Below are 19,569 nucleotides of genomic sequence, written 5' to 3' on the forward strand. Positions count from 1 at the left end.
AGGCAGTGTAAAATCGTGTTGCGTTGAGGGATAACGTCAGCGGTCCGACTTGAACATGGAAAAAATATTGCTACTATTTGTGGGTAAGTACTTCGACTAACTAATCTTTGAAGTGACTCATGTGACGCTTTTATGAATTCAAATTTAAAAGCAAAAGTTTATACAGGATTACAAAAAGGTCATTGTTTTTAAATTATGTTATTGTAACTTGTAACTTTTATACATATATATTTAAAAAATATATATTTAAGAGTTCATTTTGAATATTCATAAAACTTTTACAAAGTCTTTAAATGAATATGGCTGTATTTATAGTTTGCTGTTCCTTTTAAAGCCACACCTATATTAAGTCCTGTGAACAAAATAATTAGTAAAGCAGAGTATTTCACGTTAAACGATATTTGAAAAAAAAAACAAAATGAGTTTACCGTTCAGTTCAAAATCAAATCGTCTTTGTATAGCAATTTGCCCTGACTTCGCCCTTTAATTAATTATTCTTTCACGAAGTACCGTCTACTATTTTTAAATATTAAACAAATATACTTTGTACTTATCATACAATAATAATTCAATAATAATTTTTCAAACGATATTTCCTCAATCGAAGTTTTAGCTTGTGTTCATTGAGAAATAAATGCGAATAGGTATATTATTATAAGTCAAAGATTAAATTAATTAAAATTAAATAGATAAAAAAAAAACTTATTTAGTCGTCTTTTTAATTCGAATCAAACTATCGTCTAATATATAAATAATGTTTTGCTATAGACATTATAATTTCTATAATTTTTATTTAAGCATATTTCTATAATTTTATATCGAGATAAATATATTTTTTGTTTTCTTGTATACTTCCAAACATATCAAATATATATATATATTGGTGCATTTTATTTTGCAAAGGTTGATGTTTCTTGGACCTTTACCTAGCACAGCGTAGATGTTTTTTCAGACATATTATTAGATTGACATGAATATATGCAACATGTTTTTGTTAGGAATATCCTAACCATGATCATCAGGATCAGAAAATTTAACGAATTTATGTAGAAAAAACGTAGTTTATTTGAAACTTTAAAGAAATAAACGATGCTTGCGGGAGGGCGAGGCCGGATTATGCCCCTAGACAATGTACTCCTCGGGGCCCCTTTACCGTTTTATAACTTCCTAAAATATAGTTTTACTACCATAACGCAATTTTATTCGTAATTATTTTTTCACTTTATTAAAGATCAAACACGCTATTCAAATATGTGAAATATTTCGCTGCAACAATTTCATTAAAAATTAATTAGTTATTACCATAAATTGGCCTCTAGAGGATATATATTTTTCAGGCAGTGCGACGATTGCGGATTGTTAGTTTTTACAAGCTTTTATTTTAATTCCACACGTTTGTAAGTGTGAGTTGAACTAATACATACAAAACTATGTCTTTAACAGACTCGTAGAATCTTGTTCTATTCAACCGATTGAACCGATATTTTGCACACTAGCTGCTGGTGACAATCCATTATAGTTTACTAAATTTTATTAATCTAAGAATAACCACGTCATTGAATATAATATAAAATCGGGAAACGAGTACGTACTTATGGTTATTTACTCTTTATTATTGCAACGATTTAATTATCAACATTGTGTTTATAATTATAGTTGTTTGCAAACTCAACAAGAAATAAAACTTCTTGGTAATATTTCATAACCTATTCCAATGCCTGTATACTCTAATCCAACTATAACAGGATAAAAGCCAAATAAACAACATTTGACAGCAAATTGACGCGATATAATTGGTTGAGCGCTTGATTAATCTATGATATTCACTATGGAGTTGAAAAAATAGCGATTTGAACGTCGTCGGAACCGTTATCGGAATTTTGGAAGTAAAATTAAAGTGGAAATAAGTAGTTAAGTGTAATAGGGGTTTATAAATAAATAATGATATATTAATCATAAATTCTTAGTAGTGCACAATACAGCTGAGTTATTAGCAAATCGCATGTAATACGTAATTCTAAGGATTTTTTATCTTTTTTCCTACTTCCATTGGAATAGATTGGTATCTACTAAGAATGTCTGCCACCGTCTACATCTAACTAAATTGTATCTTTATATAATAATAATAACATAGGTAATTTGGGGTAACGCAGCTGCTATCCATACTATAGGTATTTGTACATTTGACATTGTCTTTACTACTTGCTCGTCCACCTACCAGCAACCTATACTCACATTTAAAAAAATAAATATTTAAAACAATTATGAGCCTTATAAAAATATATTTTTCGTATTTTTTTTTAAGCTTAAGTAAGATGTACTTTATTTAGCATTACATACTCCTTTAGTAGGGAAAGTTTAATTTGAATTACATTTTCAGCTATGTTCGCCTACGCCGCCACGGCTACGCGAATTAGATACACATTTCCAAATTACAACAGAACAGCACTCGGTGATTCAGTTGACGTCGCTTCTATGAAGCTATTGAAGGTATATTTATATTTTTATTAAACTAAAATACTATTATTACTTATACATACATGTACAATGTAAAATATGTTTAAATATACTTTAATCAATGAAGCTAGTAAAGCTGGTCGGATTTTATTGGCATGTAGCATAGTAATTTCTATAGATATGTAACCTATCATATGCGTCGCACAGCAGGCGCAATATTCATAAAATAATTGTTGCTGAAATTTAATGACTTCTAAGCATGGGAGCATATTTACGTAGGCCATGTGGTATACATATTTTTTAATTGTTTTTTAAACATAATCATTAGTAAAATTTAAATTCCTCCAAGTGAAGCGGGCTAGCTAGTTTTTATCGGTAATACCTTCATTTAGCCGAGAAAATTCCAAAAAAATAGAGTTATTCGTTTATTAAACTTTGTTCTGATAAAATATCCTTATCCTCGACCCGAGAGCTGAGATGACATAGTGGTTAGAACGCGTGCATCTTAACCGAAGATTGCGGGTTCAAATCCAGGCAAGCACCACTGCATTTTCATGTGCTTTACTTGTGTTTATAATTCGTCTCGTGCTCGGCGGTGAAGGAAAACATTGTGAAGAAACCTGCATTTGTCTAATTTCAATGAAAATCTGCCACATGTGTATCCACCAACCCGCATATGCTCCAAACCTTCTCCTCGAACGGAGAGGAGGCCTTAGCCCAGCAGTAGGAAATTTACAGGCTGTTAATGTTATCCTCGACCTTATCTTCATTGATGTGGTCACTTTAAACCAGTAACCACTAAATAAAAAAAAATCATTTTCAGGAAATATATGAACAATCTGCCGACAAAAACGTAGTTTCATCACCTCTAGGCGTGCTGACTCTACTCTCCCTGTACGCATCGGGATCGGAAGGAAAGACCCGTGCGGAAATCATGGCACTTCTAGGTTCAAAGGATTATGAACAGGTATTTATGTGATCGATACAAGAGTAGTTAAGCAGAATAAATTACTTTGGACATTGAATTGATACGATATCGGTGTTTGCCAATCGTAGCCAAACTCTTGGCCGAATTCACGGATATTATATATTCCGTATTAGTTAAAGATATTGTCTTAAGTATGAGGACAGCTTTCAGGTTCATACAGCCAATTGAGCGAAAGGTTCGCATCGATGGATCCAAAATATTTAATACTTGCTAACAAGGTTTTAGTATCTGATAAATACACTCTCGACGATGGATTCTTTAAAACAGCGAAAGATTATAAGAGCGAAGTGGATAACATCGACTTTAAAGATCGAAAAATGGCTGCGAATGCTATTAACGACTGGGTAAGTTTAAAGCGCAATATTGTACCAGTTACTCTAGATCTATTCTACTACGGATGTAACTGGTCAGGCCAGCACTCAGTGGAGGTTCTTCTTCACAAGATATATTCTTAGGACCTTGTCTAGAACTGAACTGAACTGGTTAGTGTTTTTAATCCTCGTTTTATTGTTTAAAGATAATGTAAAATTTTTAGATCTATATCCAGGGCCGGACCGTAAGTTTAGGGGGCCCTGGGCTAACTTAGGGGCTCACCTTAGACGTATCTGAACGTAGACTTGAATTAAAATAATTGAATGGGTTTGATTAATTGCAGGACTCGCTGGGCTGCAAACCATAAGATCTGTTTAATTTAATAAAGCTATGGATTCTTTCGCATTATCGTCTATTTTTTACTTTGACTTGACTTAGCTGGGGCCCCCTTGAATCCACGGGGCCCTGGGCTGAAGCCCAAAAAGCCATATGGTAGATACGGCTCTGTCTAGATCCTTAATTTTACAATTTGCATGTCTATCACACGAGATAAGTCACTAATTTATGAGGTAATAATTATTGTTTAGATAGAGTCCAGTTATGTGTATAATTATTCAAACAGTTTCGTGTGAATTGAGTAATTGAGTTTTATTTTAATATTATATTTCAGTCATCCAGTAAAACAAGGGGATTGATCGACCATCCAGTTTCCGAATCTGATATCGACCCAGATGCAGTTATTGCTCTCCTTAACGTGATTTTCTTCCAGGTATGAATCTATAACTATAATGTACATTACATTAAAGCTGTATAATATATTTTGAACTTAAATCTATGTTACAACATATTTAATGGCTGAACAGCCATAAATCTACAATTTGTAAAAAATGACTAAATATTTTACTACAATAGAAAAAAAATTAAGTTATTTATTATTCATTAAAATTATCAAACAATTTTATGATTATTGAATATTAAACAGGGTCACTGGCACGTACCCTTCAACGCCAGCAATACAAAGGAACAGGAATTCAACGTGGATCGCTCCACGATCGTGAAGAAACCCATGATGCAACTCCGGCGGTCACTGCACTACCACGAGGACAACGACATGGGCGTTAGGGTATACTTGCATTTTTAATTATATCTATTTTTTATTTAAAACCCGAAAGCAAAAGACATTTTATATATATAAACTATCCTTTGTTATGTTTATGCGAAACCGACATTTGGAATTAAGCTGTTATGTCCTTTGTGCCAGTAGTTACTTACCCAACAAAGCAAAACTGGTGGTAGTAATATCTGATGAGTGGGGGGGTAACGACCCAGACAGTTTGCTCTAATCCCCATCACCAAGTGAACCTTTGCAGACAGACTTGTAACTGGTAACGTTCTGGTGATTGCTGTCGGTAGATATTGCCTTTAAGAATTAAAAAAAACCTTCAATGCGTGGCCAATCTTGGAGTTTGATATTAAAACCATTAAACCTATGGATACTGGATCATCCGCTCTTCAAACCAGTCAGGACATTACTATCTATGTATGCTATCTTTTATCGAATAATACGTCTTGTCAGCTAAATATTATTTAACAAGAACATTAAGTGGCGTCGTAGGAAATTTTAACGATTCTTTCTATAGCCAATCCGCTACTTATGGACCATCCTTGGGTATTCGGTTGTATGTCTCTTGTGCCTGTTGTTGCCCATACACGTATAACTTATACGCACATTAGTTTTTAATCTTACCTAAATGTTTATTTAAATTTTAAGTATACGTCCAACAGATGATAGAGTTGCCGTACCAGGAGTCAAAGTTCCGAATGATAGTCGTGTTACCGAATGAAGTGGACGGTCTTCCGGATGTGCTGGAGAAGGTTGCAAAGAAGGGGCTCTTAGAAAACATCTTCCGGATGCGCCCTTCTCGAGCTGCAGTAAATTTAAACATGCCCAAATTTGAGACCAGGTTGAAGATTAATCTTAATGACGTTTTGAGCAAGGTATGAAAAAAAATAGTATTGAATGTTTTAATGTGTTAATTGGTATGTACCTAAGTTATAATTAACTATTCATATTGAGATATAGATTTTTAGAGACAGACTTTAAATTTACGCTTCTTACCAAAAGCTTCTGGTAAGCAAAAGTAAGTCTAACTTAACCCATCAAGTTGTTCGTATGGTGCCCATACAAATTTATTGCATCAGCCTCTGAGTATTAAACTAACGCTAATACGGTATTATGCAAAAAAAACAGATATACATGACAAGATTGCATTTATTGGCATAGATTTGGTATCATGTTCTATTTTATTTTTGGAATTGAAATGTTTTATCTGATATCTTTGGCATTATTTATATGTACATTTAGGTTGGAGTATCTGGCATATTCGAAAATGCGTCATCGGGTATTGTGAAGGAACGCGGCGTGAAGGTCTCCAAGGCGCTGCAAGAGGCATTCGTCAAAGTGGACGAAGAGGGCGCTACTGCTGGAGCCTTCACCGGTATTTCTCTGACTTTATCTAGCGTATCTAAAGTCATTACCATCAATTATCCAAAAAAAATCCTAATTTAATTATCTTTCGAGTGTCCTCCAACTTATACGCTAGAAAATACATGATTTTCTCTTCGTTTATGTATAATTACGTCTTATTTAGCTGTTTATCGCCCATAATATACTGATTATTTCTACATAATCCGACTGCATAGCACCTCACTCCCTGCACATTAACATGGCTTCCTGGCGTTTTATCAAATATTATATCTAATTCAAAGAAAATGAGAATTTGACAAATCAATTTTACTACTTTTAACTAGTTTGACATGTTTCAAAGGGAAAGAACTATACTTTTATTACATAACTGATATACTAGTGGTACAGAAAACAGAAAAGGGAAAATTACTGCATATTTTCTAATTTAAAAATTGTTTTGCAGGAGTAGTGACAATGGCGTTATCATCTTGGTCTCGTCCCCCTCCGCCGATACCCTTCAAGGTGGACCGTCCCTTCCTATACGCGATCTTAAACGACGACATTGTACTGTTCGCGGGGACCTACAGCCACTGAGTGCTTTTGAATAACAAGATGAAATTTTTAATACATTTTTAAAAATAAATAAAATAATGTGAATTAGGTTTTTTATTTCTACACCGTGCAGATGCATAGCTTCAGATCAAGCTTGAAGTATGTAATTTGTATGTTGAATATGAGTGCAGCGCTTATATACATATATATGTTGTTTTTAAATGAGAATTGTTTTTGACGTGAAAAACATTAAAGTTAATATTACACTTAACTCGGTTTCAAATGGAAATATTATTTTGCTGTCTGTCCTAGATAGGTAGTGGGGGCTCACGAATAACTGTTAGAAAAATGTTTACCTCTTGAGTCTGAACTACAACTACTAAAAAAACTACACGAGATATTGCATATATTATATTATTACATCATTTAAAGAGCACATCCTTATCTATCCTATTGGACAAGAAATAATAGAAACTTTTTTAAATATGCAGTTACGTGATCCCAATTTTAAAACAATAATATTATAAATTACTAGCGATCAGCCTCGGCTTCAGCGTCGTGCAATTTATTTATGATTCTTTTCTGGCTCTTATGTAGATATGGCTGCAATCAGTGATATCTTCTAGAGATATTGTTTCATATTATATATTTGTTTCCGAGTTGAGACAAAAATTATGATAGCTCGGCTAAAATGCCTTTAATTCAAGATGCCGATCATTAATTCAAGAGATTACACCAAACATACGGACAAATAAATTCAACTTCTATAATAAAACCATAAATGTACAATAAAAAAAAAAAAAACATCAACCAAGCTTTATTGCAATCGAGTAATATCACTTATATATCACTTCATAACTGTGTATCGCATTCGAGAAACATTACAGAAATTCTACCTCACATTCATTTTATATATAAAGGGCATCATTTTCATTAAACAACAGTGAGAGATGTAACTTGAGATGTATGACTGCGTTACAAAATAGACCAATTACAATAAAAATAAAATATGGCATGTATATATATATATATTTTTTATGTTATAGGTGGCAAACGAGCAGGAGGCTCACCTGATGTAAAGTGACTACCACCGCCCATGGACATCTGCAACACCGGGGGGCTTGCAGGTGTGTTGCCCGCCTTTTAGGAAGAAGTACGCTCTTTTCTTGAAGGTTCCCAAGTCGTATCGGTTCGGAAAAATCGCCGGCGAAAGCTGGTTCCACAGAGTGGTTGTGCGAGGCAGAAAATGTCTTAAAAATCGCGCCGTTGTGGATTTTCGGACATCCAGATGGTACGGGTGATAATTGGAATTTTGACGAGATGTCCGAGGTAAAATTTAGCAGCCGGGATTAATCCGAACAATTCCTCGGAACATTCCCCGTGAAAAATTCTGTAGAAGATGCAGAGCGATCCAACATCTCTACTCAAAACCAAAGGTCGATAATTCGAGCCGCTCTACGTTGGATACGGTCAAATGGAAGGAGCTGGTACTGGGGAGCACCATCCCAGAGGTTAGAGCAGTACTCCATGTGAGGCCGAATTTGCACCTTGTATAGTCTTAGCCGATGGACCGACGTGAAATACTGACCTGCCTTGCTGAGCACACCGAGCTTTTTTGATGCCAATTTGGCTTTGCCTTCCAATTGACTGAGGAACTGAACGAAGCTTGAAATGTCGACGCCAAGAATTCCGATACTAGCTGTGGTGGCTAACGGAATGTTCTCAAATCGTGGAGATACGACAAATGGTGATTTTTTAGTCGATGCAACAAGTCGTTGATATGCAGAAGAAACAGAGTGGGCGATATAACGCAGCCTTGTGGAACACCAGCATTGACGAATTTTAAGTCGGAGCATGCACCGTCAACAACGACTTTGATTCTCCGATCTGCCAAAAAACTGGTAATCCAATTACATAATTTACCGGGAAGCCCATAGGAAGGAAGCTTCGAAAGAAGCGCTTTGTGCCACACGCGATCGAAGGCCTTCGCTATGTCCAGACTGGCTGCTAATGACTCCTCCTTTCTCTCAACTGCTTCCGCCCATTTATGAGTCAGGTAAACTAGAAGATCACCGGCTGAGCGACCCCGACGGAAACCGTTCTGGCGGTCGCTTATCAGCTGGTACTCCTCTAGGTACCGCAGGAGCTGGCAGTTTATATTGGACTCCATTACCTTGGAGACCAAGGAGGTGATGACTATAGGCCTATAATATAACATCATAATTAATATTTTAAAATTAGTTAATCTATTTGAGCAACGACATTATTTATTGATCGGTACCCCCTAGAAGAGATTTACAACTTATAACGGCACAATTATACGGATACAGACTGCAGCAGTAGTGCAACAAGTTCGTGCACAGCGCAAATTTCGGCCACGCTTGTTACGACGGCTTGGGCTATCTGGCCACTCCAGATCTGTGGGGGTTCTATATTTATAATTGCACTGTTCGTCACTGAAATTTTAAAAATAAACTCTTGGTGAGCTACCTTTGCGGCATTTCTCAGAGTATATTGATGTGTCATGATCCATATTTTTAATAACTTGGTATTGGATGTTCTATATATTCGCCTAGGACATGAAATTGAGAAATACTTCATTTATTGTACGAAGAAAATTTAATTTGAAATACCTCTTTGTGGTCGGAAGTGTACCGCCAGGTAACGTCTTGCAAGTCGTCTCTGGAGAAGACAAAGACGTAGGTCAGCTGCTTACCCCAGCCGTGGGAGTACATGAGCGGGATGTTGAGAACACCTTCACACGGGTCCACATGAAGCCAGCCGTTTAATTCGTAGTCGAAAACCTGAGATCATTACATCTCTACTACGATTGCTAAATGCAAAAATGTATCCGGGCAATAGGGCAAATTAAATCAAAAAATATATAATAAGTGACCCGAGATGGCCCAGTGGTTAGAACGCGTGCATCTGACCGATGATTTCGGGTTCAAACCCAGGCAAGCATCACTGAATTTTCATGTGCTTAATTTGTGTTTATAATTCATCTCGTGCTCGGCGGTGAACTAAAACATCGAGAGGAAACCTGCATGTGTCTAATTTCAACGAAATTCTGCCACGTGTGTATTCCACCAACCCGCATTGGAGCAGCGTGGTGGAAAATGCTCCAAAGGTTCTCCTCAAAGGGAGAGGAGGCCTTAGCCCAGCAGTGGGAAATTAACAGGTTGTTAATGTAGTCCGTGATAACGTAACATACAGACATACAGAGTTAATTTCGCAATTATAATATTAGTATAGATTATGAACTAATTGTTTTTTCAATTAAGTATTTCATGATAAGATTTTATGCATTAATATGCTTTTAAAATCACATTAATTTTATAACATTCGTAATATGACAACGATTATATGCTATTTGCCAGAGGTTCCCAATAATTAAAAAACGTTATTAGCAGATATGAATTTTATACTTATTACCTATTATTAATTACCTACTGTTATTTCGATGAAAATAATATTGCATTAAACACACAATATCACAATATATGACACTAAAGTTTTAAGTTATAGCTAAGGCACTAGGCAGTGTAGAATCGAGTTGCGTTGGGAGATAACGTCAGCGGTCCGACTTGAACATGGAAAAAATATTGCTACTATTTGTGGGTAAGTACTTCGACTAACTAATCTTTGAAGTGACTCATGTGACGCTTTTATGAATTCAAATTTAAAAGCAAAAGTTTATGCAGGATTACAAAAAGATCATTGTTTCATCTTATCTTTAAATTATGTTATTGTAACTTTTATACATATATATTTAAAAATATATATTTAAAAAATATATATTTAAGAGTTCATTTTGAATATTCATACACCTTTTACAAAGTCTTTAAATGAATATGGCTGTATATATAGTTTGCTGTTCCTTTTAAATCCATACCTACATTAAGTCCTGTGAACAAAATAATTAGAAGTAAAGCAGAGTATTTCGCGTTAAACGCCATTTGAAAAAAAAAAACAAAATGAGTTTACCGTTCAGTTCAAAATCAAATCGTCTTTGTATAGCAATTTGCCCTGACTTCGCCCTTTAGTTAATCATTCTTTCACGAAGTACCGTCTATTATTTTTAAATATTAAACAAATATGTACTTATCATACAATAATAATTCAATAATAATTTTTCAAACGATATTTCCTCCATCGAAGTTTTAGCCTGTGTTCATTGAGAAATAAATGCGAATAGGTATATTATTATAAGTCAAAGATTAAATTAATTAAAATTAAATAGCTAAAAAAAAACTTATTTAGTCGTCTTTTTAATTCGAATCAAACTATCGTCTAATATATAAATAATTTTGGTATAGACATTATATTTTCTATAACATTTATTTAAGCATATATCTATAATTTTATAGTTTTCGAGATAAATATATTTTTTGTTTTCTTGTATACTTCCAAACATATCCAATATTATATATACTTATATATATAAATTTTTGCAAAGGTCGATCTTTCTCGGCCCTTTAGTCTTTACCTAGCACAGCATAGATGTTTATTCACACATTATTATTAGATTGACATGAATATATGCAACATGTTTTTGTTAGCAACCTGTGTAGGTAACATAGTCGCAACCCAAAATAAAATTATTATTAATAAACTAAATTCAGATCATTGTCGATAACACGCTTTATTTAATTTCCATGTTAAAAAAATAAGCAATTCTGAAAAAATTAAGTTTGTTCCTTTGACCACAAGTCGTATTGAGAAGTTTAGAAGTAATGTTATGGCCAATCTCCCATACCTATCTTTTAGTGATAATCCCTAATAAATTAATTAGGAACAAGTTTAATGCCATATTCACTTCTGAAACAGTTAATACAAAGAACTTTTTAAAATTCAATTATTGGGCGACTATTGGAATTCATAAAAGTAGGCAACGAATGTACGAGCTTTATAATGAAAGGACGTAATCACAGTGCCACTTTTGCCAATTATGTAAGTAACTATTCAAGATTATTTAGAAAAGTGTGCTTTTTGGCAAAGTCTTTAACTATAAAAAAAAGAATTAAGAATGCATCTGACAAGATAAAAATGACTCTGAAAATTATTAATTGTGAAACTGGTAGAGGCGGCAGTCGCAGCTCCGAATTGACCTTAAATTATAATAACAAAGTTGTAAATAGTGAACGGGAAGTTACTTCAGTTTTTGAAAAAATTTTTGCTGGCATACCAGTTTCGACAACCAAGTTACTTATTTCATCTGCAGCTGTTGCCGAATCTTTGATGAAAGAAAATATAAGAGAATGCAATTCGAACTTTAATTTTACCCCAGTAAACACCAATGACATTATTTGTGCGTTTAAGTCATTAGACATTAAGAAAACTGCTGATCTATGGGGTATTTCTGTGAAGGTGATAAATTCATTTGTTGATGTGATTGCCCTTATCTTGCAATCATATTTAATAGTAGTGTTTTTGTCTCTCGTTAGGCGTGTTCTTCATTAAACATGCAACCCTTGGTTTTAGTCATTGGGATGAGGTATTTACTTGTAACGTGTCATTTATTATTACATAGTATAAAACAAAGTCGTTCACCGCTGTCTGTCACTATGTATCGACAACGGATTTTGATTGACACAAGGGGAAGGTTTTTATGTATAATACATGCACAATAAAGTAGAGAAACACTGATAATTTTAGAGGTTTCTGAAGTGATGTCGACATTTTTTTGCGCTTACATTGCAAACGCTGGCTGAACCCTATGAGATAGATCAAAATGTTGTACACCTTATAAAGTTCTTCAAAAAATCCGCGATGGTAAATGTCTAATTCTAAGAGATAACCCGCAATAGCCATTTTTTATGCTTTACTTCTTCGAGAAATAATGGCTTATTTTCGAAGCGATTTTAAGCAATACAGCATTAATCCTTTTCCAATTAAGTACCTTGTTATTATGGTATTGTTTGCATGTAATTTAAATGAATATTTTCGATATTACAGATTTAAAACGTAGGGACGTGGCGGTTTGTATTGTCTAATGACTGAAAAACTATGAACGTTGTAAGACATTCTGCAGTATATTTAGTAACAGCATTGCACCCGTGCGAAGCCGGGGCGGGTAGCTAGTTATAATAATAAGTGTTTGCGTAAACATGAGCAATAAATTGTAATATTGCTGTAATTGTGCTTCTGAACCTTAATAATTATATTCTATGGCAAAACCAAAGATTTAAAGAAATGTCAAAATTGTTTTAAAAAAAAAATCTGTTTTTGTTTTAAAATATTTTGCAATAATACATAGCTTACAAGTGTACTGCTTAGTCTTTCAAGTGGTATGCAAATAAGTACTCAAAATTAAAATAAAATATCCTGCTATAGAGAGGAAAGAGGCTGCATTTATTATATTAATATGCTGTACCAGATATCAGTTCCGACTTCGCAAGAATAAACGTTAAGTTAAGTTTAGTTAAGTTTGACCCCCTGATACTTTTTAAAAAATGAGATATAAATCTTATTGAATTATTTCTTACAGCGACATTGTCTTTGCTACTTGCTCGTCCACCTACCAGCAACCTATACTCACATTTAAAAAAATAAATATTTAAAACAATTATGAGCCTTATAAAAATATATTTTTCGTATTTTTTTTTAAGCTTAAGTAAGATGTACTTTATTTAGCATTACATACTCCTTTAGTAGGGAAAGTTTAATTTGAATTACATTTTCAGCTATGTTCGCCTACGCCGCCACGGCTACGCGAATTAGATACACATTTCCAAATTACAACAGAACAGCACTCGGTGATTCAGTTGACGTCGCTTCTATGAAGCTATTGAAGGTATATTTATATTTTTATTAAACTAAAATACTAATATTACTTATACATACATGTACAATGTAAAATATGTTTAAATATATGTTAATCAATGAAGCTAGTAAAGCTGGTCGGATTTTATTGGCATGTAGCATAGTAATTTCTACAGATATGTAACCTATCATGTGCGTCGCACAGCAGGCGCAATATTCATAAAATAATTGTTGCTGAAATTTAATGACTTCTAAGCATGGGAGCATATTTACGTAGGCCATGTGGTATACATATTTTTTAATTGTTTTTAAACATAATCATTAATAAAATTTAAATTCCACCTAGTGAAGCGGGCTAGCTAGTTGTTATCATTTAGCCGAGAAAATTCCAAAAAAATTGTTAAAAATAATTAGATATCTATTCACATGTTTAATGTTCAAGGAATAAAGTTATTCGTTTATTAAACTTTGTTCTAACAAAATATCCTTATCCTCGGACCTGAGAGCTGAGATGGCATAGTGGTTAGAACGCGTGCATCTTAACCGACGACTGGGGGTTCAAACCCAGGCAAGCACCACTGCATTTTCATGTGCTTAACTTGTGTTTATAATTCATCTCGTGCTCGGCGGTGAAGGAAAACATTGTGAAGAAACCTGCATTTGTCTAATCTCAATGAAAATCTGCCACATGTGTATCCACCAATCCGCATATGCTCCAAACCTTCTCCTCAAACGGAGAGGAAGCTTAGCCCAGCAGTGGGAAATTTACAGGCTGTTAATGTTATCATCGACCTTATCTTCATGGATGTGGTCACTTTAAACCAGTAACCACTAAATAAAAAAAAAACATTTTCAGGAAATATATGAACAATCTGCCGACAAAAACATAGTTTCATCACCTCTAGGCGTGCTGACTCTACTCTCCCTGTACGCATCGGGATCGGAAGGAAAGACCCGTGCGGAAATCATGGCACTCCTAGGTTCCAAGGATTATAAACAGGTATTTATGTGATCGATACAAGAGGAGTTAAGCAGAATAAATTACTTTGGACATTGAATTGATACGATATCGGTGTTTGCCAATCGTAGCCAAACTCTTGGCCGAATTCACGGATATTATATATTCCGTATTAGTTAAAGATATTGTCTTAAGTATGAGGACAGCTTTCAGGTTCATACAGCCAATTGAGCGAAAGGTTCGCATCGATGGATCCAAAATATTTAATACTTGCTAACAAGGTTTTAGTATCTGATAAATACACTCTCGACGATGGATTCTTTAAAACAGCGAAAGATTATAAGAGCGAAGTGGATAACATCGACTTTAAAGATCGGAAGATGGCTGCGAATGCTATTAACGACTGGGTAAGTTTAAAGCGCAATATTGTACCAGTTAATCTAGATCTATTCTACTACGGATGTAACTGGTCAGGCCAGCACTCAGTGGAGGTTCTTCTTCACAAGATATATTCTTAGGACCTTGTCTAGAACTGAACTGAACTGGTTAGTATTTTTAATCCTCGTTTTATTGTTTAAAGATAATGTAAAATTTTTAGATCTAGATCCAGGGCCGGACCGTAAGTTTAGGGGACCCTGGGCTAACTTAGGGGCTCACCTAAGACATATCTGAACGTAGACTTTAATTAAAATAATTGAATGGGTTTGATTAATTGCAGGACTCGCTGGGCTGCAAACCATAAGATCTGTTTAATTTAATAAAGCTATGGATTCTTTCGCATTATCGTCTATTTTTTACTTTGACTTGACTTAGCTGGGGCCCCCTTGAATCCACGGGGCCCAGGGCTGAAGCCCAAAAAGCCATATGCTAGATACGGCTCTGTCTAGATCCTTAATTTTACAATTTGCATGTCTATCACACGAGATAAGTCACTAATTTATGAGGTAATAATTATTGTTTAGACAGAGTCCAGTTATGTGTATAATTATTCAATCAGTTTCGTGTGAATTGAGTAATTGAGTTTTATTTTAATATTATATTTCAGTCATCCAGTAAAACAAGGGGATTGATCGACCATCCAGTTTCCGAATCTGATATCGACCCAGATGCAGTTATTGCTCTCCTTAACGTGATTTTCTTCCAGGTATGAATCTATATCTATATGTACATTACATTAAAGCTTTATAATATATTTTGAACTTAAATCTATGTTACAACACACTTAATGGCTGAACAGCCATGAATCTACAATTTGTAAAAAATGACTAAATATTTACTTCAATAGAAAAAAAATAAAGTTATTTATTATTGATTTAAATTATCAAACAATTTTATGATTATTGAATATTAAACAGGGTCACTGGCACGTACCCTTCAACGCCAGCAATACAAAGGAACAGGAATTCAACGTGGATCGCTCCACGATCGTGAAGAAGCCCATGATGCAACTTCGGCGGTCACTGCACTACCACGAGGACAACAACATGGGCGTTAGGGTATACTTGCATTTTTAATTATATCTATTTTTTATTTAAAACCCGAAAGCAAAAGACACTTTAATATATATAAACTATCCTTTGTTATTTTTATGCGAAACCGACATTTGGAATTAAGCTGTTATGTCCTTTGTGCCAGTAGTTACTTACCCAACAAAGCAAAACTGGTGGTAGTAATATCTGATGAGTGGGGGGTAACGAGCCAGACAGTTTGCTCTAATCCCCATCACCAAGTGAACCTTCGCAGACAGACTTGTAAATGGAAACGTTCTAGTGATTGCTGTCGGTAGATATTGCCTTTAAGAATTAAAAAAACCTTCAAAGTGTGGCCAATCTTGGAGTTTGATATTAAAACCATTAAACCTATGGATACTGGATCATCCGCTCTTCAAACCAGTCAGGACATTACTATCTATGTATGCTATAACATTAAGTGGCGTCGTAGGAAATTTTAACGATTCTTTCTATAGCCAATCCGCTACTTATGGACCATCCTTGGGTATTCGGTTGTATGTTTCTTGTGCCTTTTGTTACCCATACACGTATAACTTATACGCAGATTAGTTTTTAATCTTACCTAAATGTTTATTTAAATTTTAAGTATACGTCCAACAGATGATAGAGTTGCCGTACCAGGAGTCAAAGTTCCGAATGATAGTCGTGTTACCGAATGAAGTGGACGGTCTTCCGGATGTGCTGGAGAAGGTTGCAAAAAAGGGGCTCTTAGAAAACATCTTCCGGATGCGCCCTTCTCGAGCTGCAGTAAATTTAAACATGCCCAAATTTGAGACCAGGTTGAAGATTAATCTTAATGACGTTTTGAGCAAGGTATGAAAAAAAATAGTATTGAATGTTTTAATGTGTTAATTGGTATGTACCTAAGTTATAATTAACTATTCATATTGAAATATAGATTTTTAGAGACAGACTTTAAATTTACGCTTCTTACCAAAAGCTTCTGGTAAGCAAAAGTAAGTCTAACTTACCCATCAAGTTGTTCTTTTGGGGCGCATACAAATTTATTGCATCAGCCTCTGAGTATTAAACTAACGCTAATACGGTATTATGCAAAAAAAACAGATATACATGACAGAATTATATTTATTGGAATATATTTGGTATCATGTTCTATTTTATTTTTGGAATTGAAATGTTTTGTCTGATATCTTTGGCATTATTTGTACATTTAGGTTGGAGTATCCGGCATATTTGAAAATGCGTCGTCGGGTATTGTGAAGGAACGCGGCGTGATGGTCTCCAAGGCGCTGCAAGAGGCATTCATCAAAGTGGACGAAGAGGGCGCCACTGCTGGAGCCTTCACCAGTATTTCTCTGACTTTATCTAGCGTATCTAAAGTCATTACCATCAATTATCCAAAAAAAATCCTAATTTAATTATCTTTCGAGTTTCCTCCAACTTATACGTTAGAAAATACATGATTTTCTCTTCGTTTATGTATAATTATGTCTTATTTAGCTGTTTATCGCCCATAATATACTGATTATTTCTACAGAATCCGACTGCATAGCACCTCACTCCCTGCACTTTAACATGGCTTCCTGGCGTTTTATCAAATATTATATCTAATTCAAAGACAATGAGATTTTGACAAGTCAATTTTACTACTTTTAACTAGTGTGACATGTTTCTAACAATTGAAAGGGAAAATTACTGCATATTTTCTGATTTAAAATTTGTTTTGCAGGGCTAGTGTTAATCAGGATGCCATATTGGTCTCCCCCTCCGCCGATACCCTTCAAGGTGGACCGTCCCTTCCTATACGCGATCTTACACGACGACATTGTACTGTTCGCGGGAACCTACAGCCACTGAGTGTTTCTGAATAACAAGATGAAATTGTTAATACATTTTTCAAAATAAATAAAATAATCTGAATTAGGTTTTTTATTTCTACAACTTGCAGATGCATAGCCTCAGACCTTATTGAAGTATGTAATTTGTATCTTGAATATGAGTGCAGCGATTATATATGGTTTTTTGAGAGAATTTTTTTTTAATGAGAATTGTTTTTGACGTGAAAAACATTAAAGTTATTTTTTTTTATTTTTTTTTATTTACTTTACAACATCCACGGGCTCACAGTTGCCCGTGACTTTTATTGCATTTTACTTTTATAATTTTTTGCGTTATTTTATATTTTTACTGAACATCAGCAGATCTTCACTGGACTTCGAGCTTGTCGTCTTCTTGAAAGACGTGGCCAACACTGACATTTTTTTTTTTAATTTTAAAATAATATATAAATAATCCATAATAAATAATATATGATAATATATAATATATAAAGATACTGTATAAAGTAGATTTTTTTTTTTACCCTGATTACTGCAATTCAGCGGGCCCTGCTCCGTGCTCGATCGAGAGAGTACAGCCTCGGCGACTCTGATGTCGCGTTTATGTATAGATATCTTGAGGCTGTGCTCTAGGATGGTCTTTTCTGAAACACCCGCCGCTCGGCCGATGAATCTGCCGATAGCGTTGCTATACTATACTATTTCATGTATACGGAGCCTCACATTCTTCGACTGCACTATGATAACGTCGCCGTAGGTCTGTCCCTGATATTCGTGGATGGTCATGACGCTGGTCCCTTCACCTTTTCCGTATCCCTGGTTCATCAGGAGTTTCTTTTCCTCCTGCATATGGGCCAGATATTGGGTTTTGGTTTGGTCGGATGGTATGTTGGGCGTTGGCGTCAATGAATCTCTCCATTTTGAGGGAGTGGACGATGGGGCTTGCAGAGTAGACCTCGCTAATGGCGTATGCGACGTCCAGGGGGTTTCGGTGCGTACAGGATAACTCACGGGTGATGTTTGTTGTCAGGCTTGGTCGGCAGTACCTCATTTCGAACAGATTTTCTCTGTCGATATAAGGCAACAGGTTGATATCTCCGATGAGGACGACCTCGTTAGCTCCGGACAGCTGTGCCGCCATTATTATGGCTCCGAAGTGGTTCATGGGGGCTTCGTCGACCCTAAGACGGTTACATTTTATGCTCTCGTTGAACCCGTTCACTAGCACATATGCCATAGTTCGTACCCTTGATTTAGCTTTTTCGCCAAATCGGTGTGTAAGTTGTTCTTTCAGGTCTTTGGCGTCTTCGATTGTGGAGGTGACTACCACTTCTTTGTCCTTATCAAAATTCCTGACAATGTGCGCCGTCTTTCCGCATCCTTGTACCCCGTTTATCCACGATATCTGTGGCAGTTTCCAACCCACGAGAGGTGCGTCGACACCCGGAACTTCTGCGATGGATTTTGCCATCGCGAGTATCCTGTTGTCTAAGATTACTCTGGTGCATCTGGCCACTACTACCACTGTGCCTCCTGTTGGTGTGAAGAACCTAGGGAATGCGTCTTTTCGCCCCTCATTTTCAACCAGGCTCACGAATCCTTCTGAAGCGCTGTACGCAGCCATGTGCCCGACATTTTCCCTTTGATAACTTGGGATGTGTCGTTGTTGTATATAGCCGCCTCGGCTTGTTCAAGGTCCACCTCCAGCAGCTTTTCGTTACCGCGTCGGTAGATCTGCATCATATTTTTGCAGGTGGCTA

At 35.4% G+C, this 19,569-nt stretch overlaps 2 protein-coding genes across 2 annotated transcripts; both read left to right on the forward strand.

Moving 5' to 3' along the window:
• On the forward strand, window positions 1-6,881 carry LOC135193782 (antichymotrypsin-1-like). Its single transcript, XM_064217757.1, has 9 exons — window positions 1-83; window positions 2,381-2,490; window positions 3,281-3,424; window positions 3,589-3,789; window positions 4,428-4,526; window positions 4,740-4,880; window positions 5,543-5,755; window positions 6,123-6,255; window positions 6,688-6,881. The coding sequence occupies exons 1-9, from the start codon at window positions 56-58 to the stop codon at window positions 6,816-6,818; spliced, it is 1,200 nt and encodes a 399-aa protein (XP_064073827.1). The 5' UTR covers window positions 1-55; the 3' UTR covers window positions 6,819-6,881.
• A 3,433-nt stretch (window positions 6,882-10,314) lies between these two features.
• LOC135193784 (antichymotrypsin-1-like) lies at window positions 10,315-17,881 on the forward strand. Its single transcript, XM_064217758.1, has 9 exons — window positions 10,315-10,397; window positions 13,463-13,572; window positions 14,398-14,541; window positions 14,706-14,906; window positions 15,545-15,643; window positions 15,855-15,995; window positions 16,611-16,823; window positions 17,186-17,318; window positions 17,707-17,881. The coding sequence occupies exons 1-9, from the start codon at window positions 10,370-10,372 to the stop codon at window positions 17,826-17,828; spliced, it is 1,191 nt and encodes a 396-aa protein (XP_064073828.1). The 5' UTR covers window positions 10,315-10,369; the 3' UTR covers window positions 17,829-17,881.
• Window positions 17,882-19,569: the final 1,688 nt, after the last annotated feature.

This window comes from Vanessa tameamea, chromosome 18, assembly GCF_037043105.1.
Source record: "Vanessa tameamea isolate UH-Manoa-2023 chromosome 18, ilVanTame1 primary haplotype, whole genome shotgun sequence".
Classification (NCBI taxonomy): Eukaryota; Metazoa; Arthropoda; class Insecta; order Lepidoptera; family Nymphalidae; genus Vanessa; species Vanessa tameamea.

Excerpts from the sequence above, each read along its gene's own strand:
- LOC135193782 (XM_064217757.1), top strand. The coding sequence starts at position 56 with ATGGAAAAAATATTGCTACTATTTGTGG. Across the intron at positions 84-2,380 it reads AATATTGCTACTATTTGTGG|CTATGTTCGCCTACGCCGCC; the intron begins GTAAGTACTTCG and ends TTACATTTTCAG. Across the intron at positions 5,756-6,122 it reads TTAATGACGTTTTGAGCAAG|GTTGGAGTATCTGGCATATT; the intron begins GTATGAAAAAAA and ends ATGTACATTTAG.
- LOC135193784 (XM_064217758.1), top strand. The coding sequence starts at position 10,370 with ATGGAAAAAATATTGCTACTATTTGTGG. Across the intron at positions 10,398-13,462 it reads AATATTGCTACTATTTGTGG|CTATGTTCGCCTACGCCGCC; the intron begins GTAAGTACTTCG and ends TTACATTTTCAG. Across the intron at positions 14,907-15,544 it reads CGAATGCTATTAACGACTGG|TCATCCAGTAAAACAAGGGG; the intron begins GTAAGTTTAAAG and ends ATTATATTTCAG.